Source organism: Bos javanicus, chromosome 10 (genome assembly GCF_032452875.1).
Source record: "Bos javanicus breed banteng chromosome 10, ARS-OSU_banteng_1.0, whole genome shotgun sequence".
Taxonomy (NCBI): Eukaryota; Metazoa; Chordata; class Mammalia; order Artiodactyla; family Bovidae; genus Bos; species Bos javanicus.
Window position 1 is genome coordinate 9,557,335 of NC_083877.1, and position 27,607 is coordinate 9,584,941.

At 47.6% G+C, this 27,607-nt stretch overlaps 2 protein-coding genes across 3 annotated transcripts in view; one reads left to right on the top strand and one right to left on the bottom strand.

Annotated features, from left to right (window-relative positions):
- SCAMP1 (secretory carrier membrane protein 1) overlaps window positions 1-21,250 on the top strand; it is a 150,793-nt gene extending 129,543 nt beyond the window's left edge. Inside the window, exon 10 of one of the 2 annotated variants that reach the window (XM_061430044.1) lies at window positions 21,120-21,250. In XM_061430044.1, the coding sequence (XP_061286028.1) occupies window positions 21,120-21,133 (14 nt within the window). In that variant the 3' untranslated portion in view covers window positions 21,134-21,250. Of the gene's footprint in view, window positions 1-771; window positions 2,044-21,119 lie in introns of those variants that run through there. The other variant, XM_061430043.1, reaches the window with a different exon arrangement.
- On the bottom strand, window positions 978-27,607 carry LHFPL2 (LHFPL tetraspan subfamily member 2). Its single transcript, XM_061430048.1, has 2 exons — window positions 26,992-27,607; window positions 978-5,117 (listed from the first exon to the last, which is right to left on the bottom strand). Exons 1-2 carry the CDS (start codon window positions 27,419-27,421, stop codon window positions 4,861-4,863), a joined length of 687 nt encoding a protein of 228 aa, XP_061286032.1. The 5' UTR covers window positions 27,422-27,607; the 3' UTR covers window positions 978-4,860.

Here is a 27,607-nt window from a genome sequence, read left to right on the forward strand (position 1 = left end):
CTAGGAATGAGTTGAATGCAGTGTGTTCCAGGAAGATCAAGCCATGGAAGATCAAGCTGGTAGCAAAATTGCTAAGTAAGAACTCAGGGTGAAATGTGAAGCACAGGTGTGGGTTGCCCAGCCTGTGCTGAAATATAAAATCAGGGTCCTTTGTCTTGTGGATTAACTTTTGAAAAAGATGTTAATAACATCTGAGAAAGCAACTGAAAATGTCCAATTTCACTTAGATTATTTAGATTGTAATTTGTTTGGAAAAAACTTGCCTATATTGATTTGGGTAATTTTGTCAGCTTTTAATGTTGATTCCTATTAGAAATCCGGCACATGTCAGGAATGTTAAAATGTCTCGAATGCCTAGAAGCCAAAGCATACAGTAGTTTCAGCTGTCACAGGCCCTAGATCAAGAAAATAAAGCTATTTTTGTATGTTCTAAGTTCTTCACATGATATGGAGAGTTGAATAAGAGTTTATGAAAAGGGTTGTACGTGTCTTGAGTTTGTAAGTGGAGTCCTGTTTCTAGATGAAGCTTTTTATGGGCAGGATTACCTTCAGGAAATGTGGATGTATATTGCTCCATGATTGGCTTTTAATTGTGGTATTCTTGTTGGAAGAGGAGAATGTGTCCTTCAGTTGACTTTTCCCTTGTTGTACACATTTCTTTACATTATAGTCACAATACTTTGAAGTATTTCCATATTTCTTCAAAATTTAGATAACTAAGTAGCATATGAGAGGGTTTTAATTTTTTTTTCCTATTTATATTTACATCAGTGCTTCTCAGGGGAAGAAATATATACTTCATGTTAAAGCTAACATCACGTAGGTGTATATGTTATTAGTGAATGGCAGAGTTAAAATACTTGAATATCTTATCACCAGTATCACATATGTTAATGTTTAAAATTTGGTAGATATTTTCTTGATCAGATTATACACATCATATTGAAACAATATAATGAGACTTGAAAGAATGAGAATAAGTTTGCAAAATCTGGTTTAATTCATATCTGGGGAGGGTGGGGAGCATGTGGTGAAAATACATATGCACAGGAACCTAATCAATGCTAGACAAATAATGTATTAGTTTACAATAGGATGACCAGAAATTCGAAGGCTCTGATTGAGTCCGTCAGCGGTAACACAGTTTTACATTTGGCTCAAGTGGCTGCTGAATAATATCAAGTGGTGCCAAGTTCCTCCAGAGCACCGCATGACCCCCAGCCTTGGAAGGCGCTTCACCACAGTCTCAGAAGAAACCCCAGTCGTGCCCTTCTTGTGCTGCCCCGGTACAAATGCAGGCCTGGGATTTCCAGGGGCCATATGTTATTGCACAGAGAGGTCTGGTCTAAGCAGACCCTTATGGCTAAGAAGGTGTGAGATTAGCCCTTAAATAGTGGTCTAGCATTAACGTGGTCTATCCAAGCAGGTTAAGAAATAGCTCCTTAGTGATTATGTACCAACGACTAGTTATCACGCTAACAGAAAAGGCAACACGGCAGCTTCACATTTCACACGAAAGCCTGGCATCACCTGGGCCCGGCCGGCCAGCCTAACCTTTCACATACGTCTAGTGATTAATTCAGACCCAGGGAAAGGTGATTTCATACCAGTCTTTTCTTCACATAGGTCTGTGTAGCATTAGAATTGTTCTGGGTTAATGACTAGGCCATGAAGGCAAAATGTTTTAACTCTCCTTTGCCAAAACAGAAACAGTCTCTGTTCTGACTCCTGTCCAGTTCCCAAAAAAACAGAACATACATACACCTTTGTTATTGCACATCTCTCACACAGACTCGTGTATGTATAATATATAATATATATTTTAAATATGCTACACACATTAAAAAAAAGGACTATGGCACTTTACAGAATACATGTTTCACAAAGATCATTACACCACAGATGTTTGATAAGTATACAAAAACCCTTACACAGTTCATGAAGATTGTTGAATTAGCACACAGGTTTAAAGAATCCACAGAATCCAAAGCAAACACTTCTGCCTTCTTGGAGTTCGTTGAGAAGCCCAGCCCCATCACAAAACTTGAAGCACAAATGCAGGCGAAAAATAAATAAGACTTTTTCTGGTAGCAGTGATGGTCCAGGTATATTAGATTTTTAGACTGAGGCAATTATGTGATTGATAGAAATTTATTAGAAAAATAGATGTAGGTCAATGATTGTCTAATTGTTTTCAATCTGTTTCTAACACATTCCTCCCATTCAGTGGTTTTTAAACAGCCATGCAGTTTTCATCTAGGCTAGCAAGATTTTGATATTCCGTTTATCCCAACTGAAGCCTGGCTAAAGGGACTTGCAGGTTCAAAAGGCCCACCTTTACCTTTACTCTTTCTCTGCTAGAGAGATTTCATCTGTGCTGTGCCTGACACATCAGTGTTTTAAGTGGTTTTTAGTGGTTTGGGGTTTTGTGTATGTGTGCATGTGCTTTTTTTGGTCTTCTGTGACATTCAGACCAATGAAGTAAACACTGTCAACTGACTTTCTTCTGGCCAAGAGAGGGCACATTTTCACTTATGACTTGTTATTAGAGTGATCTAGGGATATACCTCCACCCCACCGCAGTGGAAAAGCAATCAGTAAAGACGATGGACCTGCTCAGAGGATCCTCTAGGCTTATGACTTTTCTCTGGGAGGAGAGTGAGAGTGTGCAATCAGCATTGTAACATAGATTCTCTAAGTTGTATAGAAGGAAAAGTGAATCTTGTGAAAAAAAAAATGTGTATTATTTTTAATCAAGATTATTTGCCTGGTGGAGGGAACTTTATTTTTGGAATTGCCTTTTTTTTTTTTTTTTTTTTAAATTAATTTCCTAGTGTTAAAAAGGGATAAGTATGATGGCATCAGGACTTTGTGCGTCCCTATCCAGCAGGGACAGGAGCCCTGTTCGGTGGCCGCCATCACCTCCTTCTGTGTGATGTCAGACACAGGTCTTGTTTCCCGAGTCCGGAAGGCAGGCTGCCGTGAGCACACATATTTACCCCTTTGTTTTTCAAAAGAGTCACAGAGGTACACTTTGCTTATTCTCAGTTTTGGTCTAAGAATGGTGAACTCATTAAAGGCTGGTTTCCCCACCCCTACCTCTCCTGCCCTTTAGGTCATAATCTGTGAGATAAAATGGTTTCTGGTCCAGGCCGACGGCCAGACGGGAATAAAACTTCAGTTCTCCATCCCATCTATGTATTAATATAAAGCAATTACTCGTTCTGCAGCAAGGCGTGGTTTTCAGACTCACACAGCTTTAAGATGATTTTACTCAGGGCAGGGTTGTAAGATCTGAATCAGGGTTCTTCTGTGCCTGGTGGCGCTTAGCACACAATACCTCGCCCAAACAAGGTTCATTAGTTATTTGTTAAATTTTCAAAACAAAGCAAGCCCTCAAGTAAGCAGATTCATAAGCCTAAAAAGACCCATACTTTTAATCCTTCCAGAAATTTGGTGGATCCATCCCATTTGCTTAAGTTGTAAGGAAGCGTCGCTGTAGCATCCCGCAATTCTGAAGTTCAGGGTGATACCAGGCTAGGTTCCCTTTGGTCCCTTTGATCATTCCAGGGTAAGGTTGAAGTGATGGCTAATACCATTTTCCTGAATCAGTTATATTGGTGACTTATAGAAACTAGATTAAAAGCCCCTGGATCCTTTTTAATAGTGGTGTTTCATTCTTTCTGTAAACAGTTGTAGGCAGGTGCTAGGAGCTTGGTTGAGCACTCATTTTTGCATGAACCTTCTACTCTATGCTTTCCTGAGAATGAAGCCTTTGCTGTAAACTCACCGGTTAGAGCAATTTAATGATATCTGAGTCTGCATCCAGGACCAACGCCAGTAACTACAGAAACATAACTCCTGTGACCAGCTCCTTGTCATCTGCTGCTGCCGAGGGCGGGAACACGGCTGAGTGCTGCTTAGTTACCGCACAGCGGGGAAAGGTCTCCCCGCAAGGGCTGGGATTCGGGCATGCTCTCTGAGTGAGCCACAGCAGCCTGGAGACCTGGGTCCCTGGAAGGAGGAAACACTGAGGTTTCCCCCGGCAGTCAAAGCGCAGTCCTAGCCCTCGGGGAAAACACGGGATTTCTGGTGGCAGAGGAGACTGGGCCAGTACTGGTGCTACGCCTGGGAAGTGGAGTGACTCTGTCTCTACTAATAGGAGTCTGTCTGTGCTTTTATTCTCATGGTGGGACAGGTCCTCATCCTTTCTCTCCTCAAATTTCTAGACACTCAGAGTTCAGTGGACCCACCTGACTCTGGAGTTCAGCCTAGAGTAAGTCCCACAGTAGAATTCCACACTGTCCGTGCTGACTGCTCAGGTCAGCTAAGCGAGAGGCAGTGTCTTGGTGTGTGCCCTGTGGCGCACGTCATGTCCCCGGTAAATGTACGGTCTTCACTGTGGACCCCAGAGGAGACAGTGTGAAAGAACGAGAGGAAACAAAGCCCCCGCCCCAGAGGCAGAGATGCCCGCGGCACACAGCCTGTGCAGGAACACACGTCTAAAACCGCCCGCAGATCCGGCCTGTGGTCCCTTCTGTTACCAGAGAACCTGTTGCTTTCATGTCAGATCATCATCCTTCATTGAGCCTTGGGGGGAGATGGGGTCCGACGGAACGAAACTCCACGTCAGGGCTTGTGTGCGGTTTTCTCGTTCCATCTCTTACGATTTGCACTGTGGCCCTCACGTGCAGTGCTCGGCGTGGCTGGACGCAGCCTGCCGTCGGTCCTGGGAGGCTGTGGAATGTGGCTTCGGTAGGTAAAGGCTAGTTCTTCACTTGACCCAAATGACGGAACCAGAAGTGAAGTGTTTCACAAGGTTACGGTGAGCAAGAAAACGGCGTTGATGTCTCTTCCAAACTAAAGGAGGCAGATGAGGTTTTTCCCCTCTTCGATTTCTTCCTGTACTTTGTCACTGGAGGTGGCGATCTCCGCTTGGGCGGAGAAGACAGCGCAGATGAAGGTGAGCACCGTGCCCCCGATGGCGGTGTAGAAGGCCCAGCCCAGCGAGCAGTCTCCAGGTTTGTAGGCCGACGCGTAGTGTCCGCAGTAGCCTATGGCCTTCTGACAGCCCCAGCCAGCGGGGTAGAGTATCAAGCCCAGGATGAGGAAGAGGCCTGCAGGGCAGAAGAGAGAACAGATGAAAACCCCGTGGCGAGTGAGTGACGGTACTGTCTGTGTGATGGTTATCTGATGTGCCTGCTCTGGCCTGTGGGGTCCGGGCTGCAGTAGCGGAACGATACTGAGTCTGCTTCCAGGACCAGACTCTGCGAGTGTCAGTACTGTTCTGTGCAACTAACCTGGCCTGATCAAGATAGTCACCTTATTAGGAATACTTTTAGCCTCGGGCTTCCCTTATGGAAGCTCGTAAAGAATCCACCTGCAAGGCGGGAGACCTGGGTTCGATTCCTGGGTTGGAAAGATCCAGTATTCCGGCCTGGAGAGTTTCATGGACTGTGTAGTCCATGGAGTTGCAAAGAGAGTCGGACACAACTGAGTGACTTTCACTTTAGCCTCGTATGTACGTGTCAGAATGTGAACCCACTAGTAATTTCTCTTCTAGGAAAGCAGGTGACTCTGTTACTACTTCCTCCCATAGGGCTCGTCTTGCAGTAAGGCTGCTGCTGCTGCTGCTAAGTCACTTCAGTCGTGTCCGACTCTGTGTGATCCCACAGACGGCAGCCACCAGGCTCCCCCGTCCCTGGGATTCTCCAGGCAAGAACACTGGAGTGGGTTGCCATTTCCTTCTCCAATGCATGAAATTGAAAAGTGAAAGGGAAGTCACTCAGTCGTGTCTGACTCTTAGCGACCCCATGGACTGCAGCCTACCAGGCTCCTCCATCCATGGGATTTTCCAGGCGAAGTACTGGAGTGGGGTGCCATCACCTTCTCCATGCAGTAAGGCAGAGGTTGGCAAACTAAGGTCAAGTGGGGCCTTGTTTTTGTAAGTAAAGTTTTACTGGCACACAGCTATGCCTGTTCATTTAGGGACTGCCCGTGGCAGTGCAGGAACAGCACAGTGAGCGGGGTGGTACAGGCCCTGCGGCCTGCAAAAATCTAAAATATTTACTGTCTGGCGTTCAGCAGAAAATATGTGAATTCTAAGAGAATTCACAGAGAACAAGAGTCAAATGCAAGAGACCAGATATTAACTTGGGTGTCATGCTTTAAAGATAAGCCCACGAGGGGTCAGTTTGCTGGCATTCATCAGCAACCAACCTCATACCTAGGACAGTGATTTCTATATTTACATAGACATTCTGAAACCACATGCAAACTTCATGAGAATTTTTTGTCTGATTGCTTTTAAGTAAGTGCAGCTTTGAGTAGACACTAAGAAGCTCTGTTTCCATTCTGCTGATCTCACCACACTGACACACTAAAGGTCCACTATTTTACTATCTCTGCAGCTTTACTGCTCACTGTGCAATCAACAGTTACCTTCCCTGCCAGCTCGGGGCCGAGGTGGGACAGGGTACCTCGCCTGCTTCACCCTCACACAGCAGAAGCTGCTTATAAGGAAGTCTAGATCCCAAGATGACAAAGAAAACTGAGGGGCCCCAAAGCTAACCCAACAAAACTTTCTTGGTAGAAAGGATGCTGCAAGAAGATGATGGCTTTATTCTGTTGGGTTGGCCAAAAAGCTCATTCGTGTTTTCCCATTCGATGGTATGAAAACCCAAACAAACTTTTTGGCCAATGGTATATGCAGCAGGAAAAGACAGTTTTATTTGAAAAATGATATCTATATAACCAAGATTATTAATTCATAGACAAAAAGACCTGTGTTTTAGATACACTGGAATAGCAGTTCTATCCTCCTAATTTAAGCTTGACTTTCGATTCTCTTTCCCTACCTTTACCGACCTGGAGAAGGAAACGGCAACCCATTCCAGTATTCTTGCCTGGAGAATCCCATGGACAGAGGAACCTGGTGGGCTACAGTCCATGGGGTCGCAAAAGAGTTGGACGTGACTGAACAACTAACTTAATAATCAGGGGAAAGGCCAGGCTACAAAAAAGTACCCTTGAAAGAATAAAGGACTCTCCATCTGAACAGATGTAACTCAGCTGGGGGGATCTAGGATGACTGAGCTAATTCTTTTGTATCTTTAAGGCCTATGATAAATCCTGATTAATCCCCATCTTGTTCCCTAGGAAACCTCACCCCAGGCACAGGGAACCTGGGAAGTTTCCTCCCTCAGATCAGATCAGATCAGTCGCTCAGTCGTGTCCGACTCTTTGCAACCCCATGAATCGCAGCACGCCAGGCCTCCCTGTCCATCACCAACTCCCGGAGTTCACTCAGACTCATGTCCATCGACTCAGTGATGCCATCCAGCCATCTCATCCTCTGTCATCCCCTTCTCCTCTTGCCCTCAATCCCTCCCAGCATCAGAGTCTTTTCCAATGAGTCAACTCTTCGCATGAGGTGGCCAAAGTACTGGAGTTTCAGCTTTAGCATCATTCCTTCCAAAGAACACCCAGGGCTGATCTCCTTTAGAATGGACTGGTTGGATCTCCTTGCAGTCCAAGGGACTCTCAAGAGTCTTCTCCAACACCACAGTTCAAAAGCATCAATTCTTCGGCGCTCAGCCTTCTTCACAGTCTAACTCTCACATCCATACGTGACCACAGGAAAAACCATAGCCTCGACTAGACGAACCTTTGTTGGCAAAGTAATGTCTCTGCTTTTGAATATGCTATCTAGGCTGGTCATAACTTTCCTTCCAAGGAGTAAGCATCTTTTAATTTCATGGCTGCAATCACCATCTGCAGTGATTTTGGAGACCAGAAAAATAAAGTCTGACACTGTTTCCACTGTTTCTCCATCTATTTCCCAGGAAGTGATGGGACCGGATGCCATGATCTTCGTTTTCTGAATGTTGAGCTTTAAGCCAGCTTTTTCACTCTCCACTTTCACCTTCATCAAGAGGCTTTTTAGTTCCTCTTCACTTTCTGCCATAAGGGTGGTGTCATCTGCATATCTGAGGTTATTGATATTTCTCCCGGCAATCCTGATTCCAGCTTGTGTTTCTTCCAGCCCAGCGTTTCTCATGATGTACTGTGCCTTGACGTACTCCTTTTCCTATTTGGAACCAGTCTGTTGTTCCATGTCCAGTTCTAATTGTTGCTTCCTGACCTGCATACAAATTTCTCAAGAGGCAGATCAGGTGGTCTGGAATTCCCATCTCTTTTAGAATTTTCCACAGTTTCTTGTGATCTACACAGTCAAAGGCTTTGGCATAGTCAATAAAGCAGGAATAGATGTTTTTTTCTGGAACTCTCTTGCTTTTTTGATGATCCAGCAGATGTTGGCAATTTGATCTCTGGTTCCTCTGCCTTTTCTAAAACCACCTTGAACATCAGGAAGTTCACGGTTCACATATTGCTGAAGCCTGGCTTGGAGAATTTTAAGCATTACCTTACTAGCGTGTGAGATGAGTGCAATTGTGTGGTAGTTTGAGCATTCTTTGGCATTGCCTTTCTTTGGGATTGGAATGAAAACTGACCTTTTCCAGTCCTGTGGCCACTGCAGAGTTTTCCAAATTTGCTGGCATATTGAGTGCAGCACTTTCACAGCATCATCTTTCAGGACCTGGAACAGCTCAACTGGAATTCCATCACCTCCACTAGCTTTGTTCGTAGTGATGCTTTCTAAGGCCCACTTGACTTCACATTCCAGGATATCTGGCTCTAGGTCAGTGATCACAACATCGTGATTATCTGGGTCGTGAAGATCTTTTTTGTACAGTTCTTCTGTGCATTCTTGCCATGTCTTCTTAATATCTTCTGCTTCTGTTAGGTCCATACCATTTCTGTCCTTTATCGAGCCCATCTTTGCATGAAATGTTCCTTTGGTATCTCTGACTTTCTTGAGGAGATCCCTAGTCTTTCCCATTCTGTTGTTTTCCTCTGAAAACATTGCATTGATCGCTGAAGAAGGCTTTCTTATCTCTTCTTGCTATTCTTTGGAACTCTGCATTCAGATGTTTATATCTTTCCTTTTCTCCTTTGCTTTTTGCCTCTCTTCTTTTCACAGCTATTTGTAAGGCCTCCCCAGACAGCCCTGAGTTACTGCCTTGGGAACAGGAGTACCCCTCACCTTGACCTTTATCAGGATGCAGAGGCATGCAGCCGGGGGCAAGGGAGCATTACCCGCTCTTTCTTTTAAAAGGCCAATGTGTGTGTATTTGAATTGTGGACGTCATTTGTATTACGTGGCTTAAGTCCAGTTAGTAAATGAACGCATGTTAACATGGAGGAGCTAGGGCGAGCAGGACTTGCCGTCACCTAGCAGCTCTGCTGCCCTGTGCTGGGCCCTGGCTTGTTGTTCGGTGCTCAGTTGCGTCTGACTCTTTGCAGGATGCACAGTGACATGGCTATCGCAGATCCTTCCGGGAAATCTTCTAATATCATCAGACCCCTTTTTTTTTCAGCACAGTCAGGTATATTTACCCCTGTACTTCTCCTGAGCTGTTCCCTGACTGGTAGCTCAGGTGAGGTTCCTCAAGTGCTTCAGGCCTACTTAAAATCCTGTGGTTGCTATTGGCCAATCCATCTGTGAACAGCAGGGAGTCTGTCATAAAAGGGTGCCATGCTTAAGAGTCTTTTGAAAGCCCCAGCTTGATTATAAGCTCACAGGGCAGTCCGCACAGGTGGGTGACAGGAAGTGGCTCTGGTACATCTGTGAGCCCCCCAGTGCACATGACGTGTGTTCCCACCTGGGCGGCCTGGCTGCGAGGATTCTGCTCCTTGCACACAACAGAGCCGAATGGAGCATGATCAGTGCCATGAACACACACGACTGTCTGAGCGCGAGAGAAAACTGCCGGCCTTCAGGTGAGCAAGAAGAGACGTTTGTCATCCCTCTAGGTATTTAGAAAAGACTCTTCTACCAAAGGAATTCCAGAAAGCTTCGTGATTCAGGTGGCCACACAGGCTCCTCACTTCCCAAGGTCCTGACTCCCCACTACTCCTGGGGCACTGGTCCCCAGGCGCTAACAAGTGTCCCCTAGTCACAGCCACCAGCCCAGCAGGTTCTTTTTGCCTCCAAGTAAAGTTCTCAAGAAGCCCATAAAGGCTTCCCAGCTCTGAGTAAAGTCCACAGCCCTGCAGTCCTCTGCGTCAGCTCTCTGTCGCCCACCTCTCTCGCCCCCGCTGTCTGCTCCAGCCTTTGCTCTCGCCATGCTCCCCTCGGATGATGCCGCCTCGTCTTCAGGTCCCACCTACTCACAGTTTCAACCGCCTCCCTTCCCCTGACTTGATATCCCCGTTCCCTGCTTCGGTATGTTTCCATATCATTTCTTTTTTTTTAATTTAAATTTATTTTAATTGGAGGCTAATTACAATATAGTATTGGTTTTGCCACACATCAACATGAATCCTCCATGGGGGTACACGTGTTGCCCATCCTGAACCCCCCTCCCACCCCGTACCATCCCTCTGGGTCATCCCAGTGCACCAGCCCGAGCATCCTGTATCGAACTTGGTAACAATCTATTACCTTGTCATATGAAACTATTTGTCCATTTTTTTTAACCTATAAAAATGGTGGTTTCATGCGGCTCAACCTGATACTTCACTTATTTTGACTGTTAATCCATCTCCATTCTAAACTAAGCTCCAGAAGGGCAGGACATCTGATTTACTACTAGAAAGCCAGGGTTCAGAACGGTGCCTGCCACAGAGTAGACTCTTAATAAAACGTTATTAATGTCAGGGCAGCTTGTTCTGCAATAGAGTTTTTCTGAACCACAGTGCCCTGGAGGAGAAAGAGTAACGTAACTCTGGCAGATGCCAGTCAACAAGAATGAACCACCCCACCAGGAAAAGAGATGCAGCCTCTTGGTGGGTTGGCTTCCCCTGTCACACTGCCCGTCTGAGGCCTGTGAACCCCAGGGGCTAGAAGTAGACATGTGCCTCAGAGTCCACATGAGCTTGATGATACCAGCTACGGAGACAGAATGGGCACATCAGACCACAGGCAAGACACGCTGTAAGACATACACCAAGTCTGTGGCAAATGTGGCGTGGCTCCCCTCATCCGCGTTTGGAGTGCCCCAGGGACAGCTGGCGAGGTGTGCTCTGGACTGAGTTTCACATAAGAGCCACGCAGACACTGGTCTCTCCCTTGGAAGTATTAAAGCAGCAGCTCCTGCAGCGAGGCCAGCCCGTCCCTGGGGCCTTTCTGTCCCCTTGCTTTTTACTGCATCAACCTTCAGTGTGTGCGTGGGTTTGGAGGGTGACAGAGAAAACGGACTAGGCCAGCGGGCATCTGCTTTTCTTCTGACTGGCCTCTCTTCCTGGGGCCTGGCTGACCTGCAGCAGGCCCAGCTGGGAGGGGGAGGAAAGGCATCGAGGATGCTGCTGGACAACTGCTCAAGACAGCAGCCATGGCTCCAGGAAACCTGGCAGTGGAGAGGGCTGGTAGCCCCTGCGGCAGCTCCACTCGGGGGGTGGCACCCAAGTAGGTACGATTCTCCCCAGCCTTGAGAGATACCCTCCCCCTTGCAGCCTGTCTTTTCTCTAACAGCCTCAGTTCCTTGTGCCAGGAAGACTAGAAGGTGCCAGCATATGCTCACCATGGGGTCACTGGGGGGTGATTCAGCCTTATCTGGGGAAGAAAGACATTAACGGAAGTGATGGCCAGTCACTTGGATTGCCTTACAGATGCTACCCCAGCCCAAGTTAGAGACAGTCCTGACAGTTTACTGAAGCCCACCATAGGATGCTGGCTGTCATGGGTACCAGCAGTCACAATGCAACATCCACTGTGTCCCTGTGGCATTTTAGTAAGAGTTTCCCTGGCCTGGAAGGAGCTTTCAGACTCAACCTGGACACCCAGCAGTTCTAGCCTGCTACAGAGAAATCTTAGTCTGTAGGCGACATACACACACGGCTCTGGTTTAACTCAAATAATTAGACTCCATGAGCTCTAAAAAGAGAGGGTGGGAGCTGGGTCTCCTGGCTGAGTTTCCAGTGCCTAAAACAAAGAAGGTGCTAAAAAAGAAAATGAATGAAGCACGCTGGGAAAAGTAAAGCCATAGTCTTCCTGATCAACAGCCCTGACTATGATTAGACCAGCCACAAAATTATGTATCTTAGGGAATTTTCTTAATGCTGCCCTGAAATCAAATAATATGTTACCAAATATAAGTGTCAATCAAATCCCTTAGGTAGGGGGGGAACCTCCATAATCCTGCCAAGCCCCCAATTTTGGAAAGACCAGCAGCTGCTGAATACAATAAAATAATAATGTTTTACTTGGTCTAAAGATGGCCACCTCCAGCTTTAAGAGTAGGGGATGCTATTGAAACGGGGGAGCCGAGTCTGCACCGCCGCTCACAGCTGGTGAGGGAAGCGTGGGGAAGGCTGTGCAGTGACCTCCCAGTCTCCCTGCTGTGTTGGTGCCAGCCCTCCTGCGGCTCTGTCACGGGACCACCACCTGCTTGCCGAGGGACGGACTCCAGGCGGCCTGCCTTTTGTGGGTCGCCCACTGCCTGTCCAGAAGGAGGCCCTCTTCCCTGGCCCACCAAGGGAGAACTAGCACTAACGCACTCGTTACTCTGCGGAACAGCAAGTGCGTCTTTGGCCATCATATTCCTGTTTCCTCCTCAGACAGGCTTCCAGACTAAACAGTAAAGACCGACTAGACCTCAGTTGGCAAAGAAAAATTTCTAAGGACAGGAAGGAAAGACGGCCGTCTGTTATGGCTACCGGCAGTCTGGAGAAGCCCCCAGGAAATGATGCCCACTCAGCCAGCACTAGGTTGTAACGTGCTCATTCTAAAGCTGTGAAATATCCTAGGATCTCTGGAGAGCTCACAGCAGACAGGGCCTAGCAGACATAGCATCATTCAATAGATGTGGGCTCCAACTAGGTCATCCTGGGGAGTGCCCACTCCCCAAGCAAGGGGTGTGTCACTCATGCTGACCCCTTGGGCACTCATCCACCTGGAAATACCCCCCACTCCCCGCGTCCCGGCTCACGTGTTACCTGTGTGACATCTGTCGCCACTGCTGCCAGAATGTTATTCTCTGTGTTCCCACTGCCGTGTACACCCTTCTTCAGCTCGTCAGTGTGTTACTTTGGTGTATTTATTCAGCTCAATGTACTGAGCTGCCTAGTAAGTAGCAGGCTTTATCCTCAGCCCTGGGACAGAGTAATGCCCTAGCAGGACTCTGAGCCCCTTGAGGGCAGAAAGGCTGGCTCCTTCTGGATTTCTGCCACAATTTTATCTCTGCATTTACCATAAACCTCTGATGCATGTGTCACAGTTAACTTTGGGTAACAGAGGTCAAGAGTTCAACTTATTTCTGGCTTTCAAACAGCCACTGACTCATTTAAGAACCTAGCAGGAAACCATCTAACTATCAAACATTCATTTCCCATTCAACACAGCTAAAAAAAAAAAAAAAAAACCAAAACCCTACCTGGTGACGTTTATCCCTACCAGGTCTACCCTGTGACTCAAACTGAATGCTGGTCTGTTGAGCGAGCGTCTCTCACTGGGCACATTGCCAGGAGGCAACCCCTGCCCCTTCACCTCATGCCCAGGCGGGCATCTCTATAACAAGACGAATCAGACAGGAGAATGACTAGCTCCCGGCATCCCAACTCTACTCTGGGACACACCTCAGAGAGCATTCCAGGCTCACTGGGAGTGACAGCTTCAGTCCACAAGTTCTGACAACGTTGGATTAAAGGAAAACCAAGGTGGGAAGGCCTGCTGACTTCCCCTTCTCGGTTCCTCCTCACCTTTCCAGTCTCTGAACACTGGAGGGCCCAAGGCCTGGTCTTCCATCCTCTACATTCTCCTTGCTGATCACACTTGATCCCACAGCTTTAGGTACTGCCTCTGGGCTGACATCTCCTGAACCCTGATCTTAACTTTAGCTCCAGAGTTGCATATCCAACTGCCCACTTGATCTCCACTTGGATGTCTAACAAGATACTTGAAAACTATGTCCAAACCTAACTCTTGATTCCTACTCCCCACTTCAAAACCCGGTCTTTGTCCCATGGGCTTCATCTCAGTAAACGGGAGTCCCATTCCAGAGCTGCTGAGGTAAAAAATCTTCGGATCATCTCTGACACCTGCCCTTCTCCTCGAGCCCACTTTCCTCCACTGGCAGAGCCTGCTGGCCTTCATTCTAGCTGTTCCTTGGCCAGGAGAGCGCTGCTTCTTGACTGCCCATATGGCTAACTCCTGCATCTCCTTAAAGGTCTTGGGTTGAATCTCTTCTCACTGAATCCTGCCCTGAGACCCTATTTAATACTGCAGTTTACCCCCGCCCCCCGTCACCCCAGCACACCCAGCCTGTCTTGCCCTGGCTTTTTGTTCGTTCCTTCCATAGCACCCGTCATTTTTTAACATACTATATAATTATTTGTTTGTTGTCTGTCACCAGCAGCTTGAATGTAAAGCCCATGAGGACAGAGAACTTGGTGCAGTTTATTCTTTATGTGTCCCAACTGCCTGGAGCAATGTCTGACATGTAATAGGCATTCAATAAATATTTGTTGGATGAATGAAAAGATAGAGTGCTGTGATGTAGATTTGTTACATTTTAAAATGAAGCCATTTTAAGTTCTTGCCATGCTTTTAAAATGGTTGCAGGAAAAGCTTCATTCAATAACATGAATCCTAGGGGTTGGCAATTCTGGCTAACAGCACACCAGCCACATGTACTAATGAAACACGTGGAGGGACCAAATCATGAGACTGCATGTGCTGAAAATCTCCTTTCTGGCTACAAAAAAATAGATCTCTATTGGGAGATCCCATAAAAAAAAGCAATAAATCAATTAAGTGTGATAAGTCTTCAGTAATCTAGATCATTTAGCCTCAAAACTCTGAAACTGTTACCAACTATGCTTGGCTGCAGCCACGACCTGTACAGATGCGCTGAGGCTGACTGTGGGCACCACCCAGGGTGCCAGCAGGGAGCAGAGGAGCAGCGCAGGGGTAAACCCGGAGAAGTTCGGCAAGATGGCAGGTGGCGGTGGGGGACGAGGGGAGACGAGGAGGGCGGGGGACCACGCAGCTTGCAGAAGCAATAAGGTAGTGTCCAGCAGCGCGAGCCCAGAGAATGGAGAGGCCAACAGAAAGTGCTGGCACCGAAGGCGGGAAGGTAGACTTGCTGACGGCCCAGGAGGACACCCACTCCGGCCCTGAGGGTGGTGTCACAGGTCAACCTCCAATGGAGTCGGGGGAGGCAGTTGGGGAAGGGAGGAGATGATGCCCTGCTCCTGCGAGGAATAACACATGTACTTATGTGGCTCTAAGTCTGCGACCACCATGCGGCCCAACAGTTGACATACAGAGTGACACACGACAGCCCTAGGCCTGCTAGTTAACAGTTAACATTGGTCTGTATGCTTACCTCTCCTTTCTGTCTAACTTCCCATTTTTTCCAAAGTCATCTTCCATGCTGACAGCTGGAAGTCATTTTGGCAGTCGCTAATAGCTATCTGAAAGTCACCCACTGTTGTTAGCTGGGGATCTTTTCACTTGCATAACACCCCAAGGCACACTGTCCGGTACTAAGGCTGCTTGGAGGAGCGCACCGTGTCAGACCATCCGGTTCCCCACCCACCGAGTCTGCCATCTAGCTCTTCTCTTCCCAGAGATGACCACCTGAAACGGTCTGCTCCTCATGTGCAGGGACTCTGCAGACACCCCGCAGTCATGTCTCCACAGTCACCAAGGCAAGGCTGAACTAGGTCCCTTACACTCTGTTTTAAAAGAGGCAGCTCAATTTCGTGGGTAAAATGTTTAAATGGTTAACCATCTACCTGGACAACGAAAGTAAAAAACAGGACTCTTCCTGTGACATAACATGCATTTGTCCCATAAAAGAAGAGCACTGGTCCCAAGTCTCCTGGATGCCTCCAAGTACAAACTTTTGGCTGAGATGAACTCCCGCTGGAGCGTAAACCGGAGAGCAGGGAGGAGTGTATTCTGCTCCCTGGCTTCTGTCTCCACGTCCCCTTCAAACTCACACTCAGTGCCCGTGACACAGCCCCTTTCTCACACTATGCTGCTCACCAGCTTCACAGGTCATCTGTGATTCCCATTTCCTTTATAGTCTTCTCATATTTGGAAGAACCTTTTGGAAAGATCTGCTATAAAAATGGTAGATTCCAAACAAAGATGACATGGAGTTTAAGCTGTAAACACCCTCCCTCTATTTTCCACATTTGTAACTAATACTTTAAAGGTGGAGCTTTATACAGGTGATTAGAACCCCTTAAAGATTGGAATGGTAACTGTTAGAGTAACTGTGAAAGTGAAGTGAAGTGAAAGTGAAGTCGCTCAGTCGTGTCTGACTCTTTGTGACCCCATGGACTGTAGCCTACCAGGCTTCTCTGTCCATGGGATTTTCCAGGCAATAGTACCAGAGTGGGCTGCCATTTCCTTCTCCAGGGGATCTTCCCGACCCAGGGATTGAACCCAGGTCTCCCGCATTGCGGGCAGACGCTTTACCCTCTGAGCCACCAGGGAAGCTATGCAACTGTGTTGCCACCGTAGTGACTATGGCAGCAGTTAATACTCACTGAGCAGTACAAAGTGCCACGCACCAGCTGAGCCCATTACAATATAACTCCTTTAGTCCTTGAGAGAATCTGGGAAGGTTGGTACTATTAATCTCATCTTACAGATGAGGAAACCAAGGCACAGAGGGATTAAATAAGGTTACACTGCTAATCAATGGTGGAGCTGGGACTCAGATCCAGGCGGCAGGGCTCCGTGGCCCACTCCGGAGCCATCACCCTCAGCCGCTGCTTTACTGCGAACCCTGTCCAACTGAGGAGGGGAGGTTGCTGAATCCTCAAAAGCCGGCTTGCTTACACCCATGAAACATTCAGGAGCACATGACAAGCACTTATCAAGTGGAAACACCACAGGCCTGCTGTCTAGGGCTGACGGGGAGGGGAAGGCTTGCCTCGTGTCAGGCTGGCTGACCTGACAACCCTATAGCAAGATGGCAACAAGATAAAGGATGTCCATCCACTCCTTGTCTTACACTGCAATCTGAGTGTCATCAGCCTCCTTATTGCAATATAGATGCCACCTTGGAATGGCTGTCATTGGCCAAAAAAAAAAACAAAACACTTCTAGAAAGAAAACCTATGAAAAGGTCAAAGCAGCACGGTGTTCACTATGATGCCCTCTCCTGCAGAATCTGTGTGAGCAGAAAAGTGGAAATAAAGCACAAAACCCATCAGACGAGAGGGAGAAAACGGAAGCTGTATAAACGGAAGCTGTATAGCCTGCTTACATTTCAGTCTTCGCTCTTAGAGTCTGTGTGCTTGGGAGCTATCTGAAACTGCACATCCATCTAGAACACTAATGCCATCCACATAGTGATCCACAAAAAACCACGTCCTATGAGCCTTCCAGCAGAGACACTCAGCTGATTAGACAAAGCCGAGCACCAAGAGTGTGCTCAGACAGCCTCCAAATGACATCCTTGCTTGTGCATCTCCCCTCCTCCAAGTAGCCCTTCTTAATTCACGGAACAGAGCTGAGGAGCTCTGGCTTGACCCCCTAACCCTGAACCCTCGCACCACTACCTACCTACACGCAGCAGGTTCAGTTAATCCTGTGTTAACAAGAGACCTGCTTTGTCCCAGTGTCTGCATTCAAGGAGTGCTGCTCTCAATCTAATGCATCAGGCTCTCATTCGAAGTCTTGCTTACGACAACTACAGACACCGGGACAGGCCCCCCGGGCTCCGCCGCCCAAGGAGAACTCAGGTCCTTGCCTCCCAGCCCCAGCACTAAGCTAGCGGTGCTACCCCGGCCTGCGTGACTTCTCCAGGTGCCCGGACACTGTCCTCCGCACCAAAATGCCCCTTAGCCATTCAGAGCCAGAGCTCTCCAAGCAGCATTCACACACTGGTGTGATACAACAAAGCGTTAGCCATCCCACCAATCGAGGCCTTCTGCCTGTGAATGCCCCTTGGGTGAGTCTCGACTTTGGAAATCACGTTGCCTACTAAGGCTTTTCAATTTTTCAATGACAATTTATTCTGTAAAGCCCAAACAGAACTTGGTCTTAGTGACAGCCAGCTCTGAAATGATTCTTACTGGTTCTTTGGATGATGACCGCATTAATGACTATTTATGCTCTAGCTGTCTAGGAGGGCAGAGTTCATGCTAGGATTGAGACTTAGCAGCATTTACTACAACCTTTACTCTTTCAAAATCCCAAGAAACTCATGGTTTCTAGCACAGATTAGTGAACACAGAACAGACTCTGTTTCTGTCAGTGAACAACAGTTATTGAGCATCTAGTGTGTATGTACCCAGGCCTCATTCCTTGCTCATATTCTAGAAGAGTCGTTCCCACACTTTAGGACTTCGGACAGTAACACAACAGCCATAAAAGTTACTGGGAGTCAGTATTTCTCTGTTGCAAACATAAAGACACTAAAAATACCACTATCTCCTCTTATTATCATTTCACGAAAAAAGGCATTTTAACAAGAAAGGGTAAAGGATGCAACCTAAGAATAAAGGACAGGTCTTTAAGTTGAACACATATAGCACTATGAAATCTTACAACACCATCCTCAGTTTTCTCTTTTTTGTTGATGACTAGCCTGGAGAATCCCAGGGACAGGGGAGCCTCGTGGGCTGCCGTCTATGGGGTCGCACAGAGTCGGACACGACTGAAGCAACTTAGCAGCAGCAGCAGCAGAAACTAAAAACTGTCACTTGCCATCTGCCTCTACAAGGATGAAGTCACGGCCACGGCAGCTGCTAACTTCAACACCCTCTGACAAGAGTTCAGGGTGCAGGTTGGGAACGAAGCACTCTGTGATATTTTCAGAAGATTTGATGGGCCCCAATTCCTGTATCCCTTATCTGGAAAAGCAGTAAATTCACTAACAGAGACATCTGCTCCCTATGACTAGTAGTGACCTTCACCAGACGAGCAGCAACCTTGTGCAAAAATGTGTGCTGGCCCGCACACAGCCCACTGCACCAGAATCACGAATGCTGACCTTCCCCTGCCTCTGTGGAGCAGCTCCTCAGAGCTCTCTGAGGTGCTGTCTCCTAGGCTATAGCCCTCATTTTACCGCAAATAAGCTTAACTCACACTGTGCATTGTTTTTATTTTTTTTAATTGACAAAACCTTAGCAGAGTGGACTGGCATTTGTTCCAAGGCAGTGAGAGGCTGCGAGGGTGTGTGTCTGTGTGTGTGTAGCTGTGTGTGTTTGAGAAAGAGAGAGGCAGGTCTGAGTTAGGATGGGGACACCTCTCTGAAAAGCCCGATTGTTGACTGCACAAATAAAAAGGTAGAGTGTAAAGAGGCTCTGAATTCCATCGCTTTGGCATTCAGAATATAAACCTGTTTTCACTGCATCTCATTTTAAAGTTTCAAGACTGGACCCAACTTTGACATTTAAAAACTGCTCTGAAGGCCAGATCAGAAATAAGAGGTCAGAGGGTTCACTAGTAATGAAAAGGGTTTTCAGCTGATAACCACAGTGTCTTAGAGTAGATGATACCTACATGTTATTTTAGTATATGATCAATAACGTTAGAGGCTTTTAACCAACAAGATTTTCTGATGGGAAGGAGAGAACAATTGAAGGATCGGGTGTCAGTAATTTTTTACTTAAAGCTTCTGTTAATGCTTACACCATCTGCCTGGAGGAGTCTAGTAGGGCACTTGTTTTCTACTAAAAACACTTCCATGGAATTATAATTGGCAAGAAAAATATTCTTCTAGGGTCGGGGGTGGAGAACGGATGACAGCAATAAAGAGAATTCTCTGGAAGACAATCAGAGCATAGTTGTCATAAAAAGACCTTGCAGCCAAGCCCCCGCCCCAGAGGAAGTTTCTTCTATAATTACTCAAAATTAATGACCATCAGTTAAGAGTTGTCAAATGCCCCTATGTGGTGAAATATGTGGTGAAATAAATATGTGGTGAAACAATCCATGAGAAAGATGCAGTTTCCCCACACTGAAGCCTCCCTAAGCCGCCTTCAGCAATGATTCACGATTATATGCAAATTACTTCATTAGTAGTTTCTAAAGCCTTAACTTTTACTGTTAAAATGCAGCCCAGCAAAGTAATTTACTGAGATTATTCCTTCCCATGAGTTAGTGATAATATTTTACCTTGCATTCCAAGTGAGGTGTTTCCTAAACTGTGTCTATGTAACTGGAAGAACTTCATAAAATATTTCTTGATAAATTATTCATCCAACATGTAGGATTAGAAAGAGCTACTATTTGACTATAACCAAAATACACTTATAACTTAAAATAAGCTGCCGCAAAAAATAAAATGCAGTTTATAGCAGAATACAAGAGACTATAAAAATGTAGTTATTGAGCTCTGAAATTTTCAGGACAGTAAGTAAATTTCTTGTCTACTAAAGATTCTGGGGGTCCAGATAATGTTAAATAATCCCTGCAACCAAGCAGGTGCTATCTTTTCAACACTAGGGCCCTGATGTTGGTCTCTAAACCCTGAACACATATAGCCACTAAGTATTTTGGTTTGAAGTTTTTAATATTGAATTGTTTCTCAATGTGTGTGGTTTAGGTTTCATCTGTACTAGGAGCTATCTTTGAAAAAAAAAAAAAAAAGATTGTGGATTGTGGGCCAGTTAGTAAAACCACTGGGAAGCCTCTATACAACATCCAAACTCATAACTGTGCTGTGCCTGAGCACAGAGAAGTCTTCAGAGGAGATGCAGATTACTTCTGCAGTGACATCAGACCTTAGAACATCACCACTGTTGCATCAAGCTTTTAGAACAGTGCCTGAACCACTTGTGTAAATATTCAGAGTCATACTTAAGTGATGATTTGTTACTGGAATTGGAACACAGATCGCCATAGCTCACAAGATTATTTGTCCACAATTAAGTGGTTACCATAGCAAAATACTTCATTTGCGTATCAACTGCATATTCTATCTGAATTTTAAGAGAGTTTGCGATTTTCTTCTAGCGTTCCCAACTGATTCTTCAAATTAATACCTGTTTGGTCCACTTGCTCTTAGGCAGTAGTTTTTCCTCTAATGATACAGTTGAACGCTTTTCTTCCCTTTATATGTGATGATATTTTTTGTTTGCTTTTCTAGGGTACAGCTTCTGAAGCAATGACTCTCTAATATGGCTTGGGAGCAGAGAAACTCAAGAAATTGTAGACCTGAGTCTAGAGGTCTTTGTATTTAGCAGGCATTTAATAAAAGATCCTTGAATTGAAATTTAATTCCGGCCTGTCCTTTAACATTTTAACATTTCCTCAAGGTGGGTGAATCATTACATGTGGTCCTCTTAAAATGACTCAGATATAGAAGGGTTAGACCCCACTTCCGGTGGAGGCATTCTGACTGGAGAGCCAGCAATTCAGAGCCTCCTTTTGACAGCCAGATCTACTGGGGCCTCGTTCTCAGGAGGAGAAGCAGGGGATGCTCCCTTGACTTCCTTCATGCCTTTTCTGTGACGATGTCTTAAAGTCAGGCAGTCAAGGTCACACTACCTTCTCGGAGAAAAGCAGGTGAAAAGCGGCTTTGAAGACAGTCAGGGATCTCTTCCCCTCTTCCCAAGCCCTTGTTCTTATCTCTCTCCTCGCCAGTGACTGACTTGGTCTCTGGGAGTGAACAGGTAGGGCAGGGCATACATCAGAATGGATGCTGCAGTCAGGTTGAGTCATGGGTATCTTCCTGATGCTAAGGTTAGCGTTCACCCTGTGAAAAACCGCAGTGAGAATGCCAAGCCCCGGACAGCAATCACGGCATATCTCATATGACAACCCCAGCCTCCTCACGCAGGCCGGACTACACCAAAGCCACTCTCCAATCAGCACGGACAAAACCCGCCGCTTGTCTTCTGAGATGCTTCTTTTACTCCTTTCCCATCTTTTTTTATATTGTCCTCCTTCCCCCTCAATCATGGCTCACCTCCAAGGAAACTGAACCCGCGTGGCAGGCCCGGAGCTCCCACGGCAGGGAGCGATGCCCGCGTGCACGGTCCCACAGCCAGCCATCCAGCCGGACGGGTGGGCAGCTTGCTGGGGCCATCCTGCTGGGCTGAAATGGGTGCAGGCAGAGGGCTACAGGGACTGCAAAGCGGGAGAGCCAACAAGACACGAAGCAGCAGAGAGCCTGTGAAGGGAACCTGAAGCCAGCAGGCAGCCTGGCCGGCAGCTCCTGAGCTCGCCACGCCTTGTAACCACCCCAGGGGAGCAGCCCAGGCTGGGGCCAGCGGGCCTGCTCCTGAGATCATCGTCGTGGCTCCATCCCAAACCTGAGTCACTGGGGATTCCACGGGCTGCTAAGAGGGCCCTACGTGTATTTCCAAACCCACACTGCTTGATGCGGTCATGGAAAACTTGGATCTTTGCATTCTACGCTTTTGCTGTGGACCACATCCAGGTCACAGCCTAAGGAAGGCAGCTGGCGAAAACGACCCTGCTGGCCGATTCCCCAGCTTTTGTAATGAATCCCAGAGGGCTGCAAACTGACGTGTGCTGGTGGCTCTGCCAAGTTCCTGGCGAGCCCTCACCCAGTGAAGACCAAGCAGCCTATGATTTATCCTGCAAGGGGAGCCTGAGAAGCCTCCTGCAGCCAGGGCTCAATGGCTAGAAGCTGCCTCCAGAAAGGAAAGGAAGGAGGAGAATGTTCGTGTCAGGGGAAGAGGAGTGAGAGGAGGAAGTTCTGTGTTGTCCTATCAATTCAGCTTCCAGAAACCGGCCCGAGGACACCAGAGGCACATGAGAGTCACAGGGCTGCTCTGGGCTCTTCAGTCCCCAAACAGGCGGCCTACGAAGGGCCAGGGAATGACTCGAGACGATGCAGTCACACTGGGTTTCAACAGAACAAGGCCAATTCTAAAGACACCTCTACTTCTTAGAATGTAGCAATTGTTAAGCAACACAAAAAAACATACTAAAAACCTGCCAAGAAAGCATAAATACTTTTATAATCATCATGTAGCTACCACTTACTATTTACCATATGCCAAACACTGTGCTTAAAAGCCTTTCTCATATATGATCTAATTTAATCCTCAACCCTGAGATAGGTACTACTATTAAATCCATTTTCCAAGTGAGAAAACCGGTCAGCATTTCACAGACACTTCAAGGTGAGGTCAGGGCTGATCCAGGGCCAGGTGAGGCTTGAGCTCCAACTGCTGTGGAGAGAAAGCTCTGAACAGCCAGGGCATTTGTGCATGAGCGTTTTGGAAGTGTCGGCTAGGTGCCACCACGAGGTGAGGCCATAAGGGCAAATCCTGCCATCTGGATTAGCTTAATAGTCAATAGCTTTTTTTTTTTTTTTTAAAGTAACTCAGATTTTGAGATTTTTCACTGAGGTATGTTCTTTTACACCCAACTTCTAAAATCAAAATACTAAGATTTCGATGACTTATGTTACACTCTGAACAGTGACAGCTATACAAGCCTGTGGCCTTTAAGACTAGGCATAGTAAAGGAATACATTGTTGTCGTTCAGTTGCTCAGTTGTGTCCGACTCTTTGCGACCCCATGGACTGCAACATGCTAGGCTTCCCTGTCCTTTAGTATCTCCCAGTTTGCTCAAACTCATGTCCATTGAGTCGGTGATGCCATCCAACCATCTCATCCTCTGCCACCCCCTTCTCCTCCTGCCTTCAATCTTTCCCAGCATCAGGGCCTTTCCAATGAGTCAGCTCTTTGCATCACATGGCCAGATTATTGGAGCTTCAGCATCAGTCCTCCCACTGAATATTCAGGGTTGATTTCCTTTAGGATTGACTGGTTTGCTCTCCTAATATATGATAGCATATAATTTTTCACCCAGTTACATTTTACAAAAAAAAATGTCCTTTTTGCCAAAATGCAAGTTGTAAGAACAAACACAGGCTGAGTATATTTCTAGAGAATCCTTTGGTTGCTCTGGCACCAGCCTCCTCTCTCACCATTGGTTTCAATGTTGAATAGATGCAGGGTTGAGAGAGGGTGTGTAGTGGAGAGGCGAGAGCGATGCTCACAGCTGTAGCAAGTCCTTGGCTGAGGCTGGGGCCTGACCAAATCTTACAGACCGGCCAAGAGGACAGAAAGCCAGTGGGCTGCTTCAGGCACTCGGGGGCAACTCTCTGAGCCACAGATTCAGGGCCACATCTGCCATTGACGTTGGCTTGCACTGCCTGGTGGGGACCTCTTATTAGAGGAGAAAGAGCCCACTGGAAATCCCTAACAGATGTGGCCCCCACCCACCACGAGGGAGCTGGCTGACCAGCAAACGTTTGGTTCATCTTTCCCCTGATTTCTTCTCAGAGGGGTGCTGCTGGGCTGGGTGGTGAAGAGAAACCCCTTTTCTTAGCCTTAGCTCAGTGGTCCCTAGAGAGGCAGGACCTAACTGTACAGGAATCTTTGCCTTCAGCCAATTTTTAGCAATTTCAGGCATTCTGAGATGCCACATGTGTGCATGGGGAACATGAGTGAAAGAAATGAGGAGCAAGCTTTTAGAAAATCAAGACTTCTGCAAGACAGGTGACCAATAGACCAGTATCCAGCCCTTCTTCCTAGAGGCCTGATACGGAGAGAAAGAGAAACTTCAAGAATAACTCATTGGAGTGTATGAATAATACCTAAAATATGTACTCATCTCTGTGCCAAAATGAACACTCTTGCCATTTATGTGAAATAGCAAACAAGAGCACCAAAAGATGTGGTGGAGTACTCCACATTCCTAGAGACTAAAGTTCACTGGAATAACACCTTATTAAAAACTGCAGGTAAACAGTCTTTGAGACTGAAGGATATCTATAATCTGCAAAGTGATGGTGACGGTACATCCCAAGATGTCCCACCCTACTATAAACGGCTATTCCTTGGCTGAAAGGCAGTGAGTTTCTCAGGATGAAACACATTCCTAGGGATGACAAACCAGAAGCCTTATCTGCATACCAGCATATTGATATAACTCATAATAAAGTCATGAAGTCACAGGAGATGAGCAAATTCACCAGAGTCACGCAAACTGAGCAGAAACAACTCCTCTCTGGCCAACGGGGGCTCTTCAACAGGATTAATAATTTGTGTAAATTGGCTTCCCTTCATCTACGTGTTTATTTTGAGTTTTCAAAAAGCTTTGGTAGCACTTTGGTAACACTCCTCAGCAAAAGTTTTAAGACACACACACACTTGCACACCCCTGAGGCCCTGTGTGCCTCGGGGAATAAAGTAGGGACATTTCTCTGACAAGAAAAAGATGATCCATTATGGAAACCGAGCTTACTGAACATTTTTGGAAGGTGAAACGCCAAGCCGAAGGGGATGAATGTCAGATTTGAGAAGTCAATCAAAAGGAGGACAGTGAGTTTCACAGCAGCAAAACTCCAAGATCAGATCGTATTTTCCAATCTCTTGATCTTTAAGAGGAGGAATGCCAACATCCAGAGAAGTGGGTGCATTTATCTCGAGTGAAAGTGCAAGTCAGTAGCAAAGCTGAAAATCAGAATCCTGGCCTCCCAAATTCCCTGAGTGCCTATGAGTGCCTGGGTCTCTCATGGTAGGCTGGTCCTGGCAGAGAAAGAGACGGGGGTCCTGAGATCGGCCATGAGTGTATCCCCCACACAAAAGCACAGGAGTGCGGTGCAGGTCCTCTGTCATTCCTCCGGGCCCACTCCCCTCTCCCCAGCATGCACACACAGGGCTCCCTAAGCTCTGGGCAAGGACAACACCTTATCAGCTGGGTTTGGGGAAAAACTGTTGTTGGACCCGTTTGTTTGGAAGCCGGCCCTGCTGAGCTCAAGTTCGCCATAAAGCAGGGGAGAGCTGCTTCCTTCGGGGTCTGCTTCTTCACAGGCCTCGCGCCAGGCCCAGGGCTTATCTGCACCGTCTGCAGCCCTGGCTCACAGCTGTGGGATGCGCCCTTCAGTGACAGGTGGGGGTGGCCTGCTGTTTCTCCCGGCAGACTTCAGATTAAGAAATACTTTGGTTGCAGTGTTTAAAAAGTGGATTTTCCCCCTGAGAATCAAAGCAAGAGTCTATTCCTCTGCTTCCTGAGCATGTCTCCAAACTCTGGGGTGTGGGGGTTGTGTGTCTGCCACCCAGAACAAGTCCCTTGAGTGTGGACAGACTGATAACCCTCTTGGTTCCAGATCCACTTTTTAACCCCGCATGGGACAGTCTGTGGAAATGCTGGTGGCCATGGAAGTCGTCTTGGCGCTCACAGCCTCCCCTCTGGGATCTCTGTAAGGCGCTCATACTTCTCTTTCCACCCACTTCTAACAAGCTCATTAGTGAGAAACTCCCAGAAAGTGGGAGAGTTAGTTTGTAATTTCTGATCCGAGTGCACAGAACATTCTGTCAGGCTCCAGGAGACAGTCAGTTTAAACCAGAACAGTTATTAAACACAGAGCAGCGGATACTAATTCCCTCCTGGCCCGCGACCTCCCCGCCCAAAGCTGAAATCATCCCGCGGTGGGGATGGGGAGGTGGGGGCGGGGTGGGTGGCAGCACCCGGCTCACTGCCTGGGAATGACTGCCCCTCCCTGACATCGGTCCCAGGACACAGTCCACTGCAGGGGGCTTCCTGCACCGCAATTCCTCCCTGGACGCCCGAGGGCGGAAAGCATGCTTTTAATTTAGTGGGAAAAGCAAAAAGTAGGAGCTCATTTGTTTGCCGAGCTTATTGCCTTCATGGGCTCAGACTGGCTGATCGGGAAAGCCAAGCCCCGTGGCAGCTTTCTCAAACAAAACCCAGCAACTTAGAACCAGGGGATACAGGCTAAGAGGAGGAGCAGGGGAGAGTAGAGAACAAACAGCCTTGCCTTTGCTTCAGGGGAGTGAGACAGGGCAAAGGGAGCGATGAGGGCAGCGCGTGGCTGCTGCCTAGCCCCGGAGAGAAGACAGCGCTCGTAGAGACGCACACGCAGCAACGCAGTGAGGCGTGGCCGTGCCGCACACACGCAGTGGCACCCTAGGGCCACCCCTAGGGCCCCCTCCCCTCCGCGCACGCTTACCTGCGATTCCTTGCAGCAGCCCACACACGTTGAAGATGCTTTTCTTCATGATGCTCTGCACACACATGGTGAAGACAGACACCAGGGCCACAGTGCACAGAATGAAGATGCCCACGGCTAAGAAAATAGCGGTGGCCTGCCAGAAGCCGCTGGCGATCTCGCCGAAGCTCTCAGCGTAGGGCCCGCACAGCGTCTCGCGCGGGAGGTGCTGCACGCCGGGGTTCCGAATGCAGCGGGCGTAGATGCCCAGCGTGGGGTGGTAGGGCTCCGGGGTGCCCGCGCCCTGCTCGCCCGGCTCGGCGCTGCCGCGGGGCTTGGCTTTCCCGATCAGCCAGTCTGCGCTCATGAAAGCAATGAGCTCGGCGAACGCCACCACAATACTCAGGAGGGTCCAGAGCATCGAGCGACAGGTGACAATGACATGACACATATTGATGCTCAAGGCGGAGGGAGTCGGGAGTCCAAGGGGTGAGCAAGCTCAGCTAGCCGCGCCGCGGCAGTGGGGAAGGCGCGGGAAGGCGGCTCAGGCAGGGGCTCCCTCGTCCCGGCGTCGTTGGGCAGCGCGCCCCGGGGCTGTCATGCTGCCATGTCGCAGCTCCGCGGCCGCAGCCTCACC

Excerpts from the sequence above, each read along its gene's own strand:
- LHFPL2 (XM_061430048.1), bottom strand. The coding sequence starts at position 27,421 with ATGTGTCATGTCATTGTCACCTGTCGCTCGATGCTCTGGACCCTCCTG. Across the intron at positions 5,118-26,991 it reads GCTGCTGCAAGGAATCGCAG|GCCTCTTCCTCATCCTGGGC; the intron begins GTAAGCGTGCGC and ends TCTGCCCTGCAG.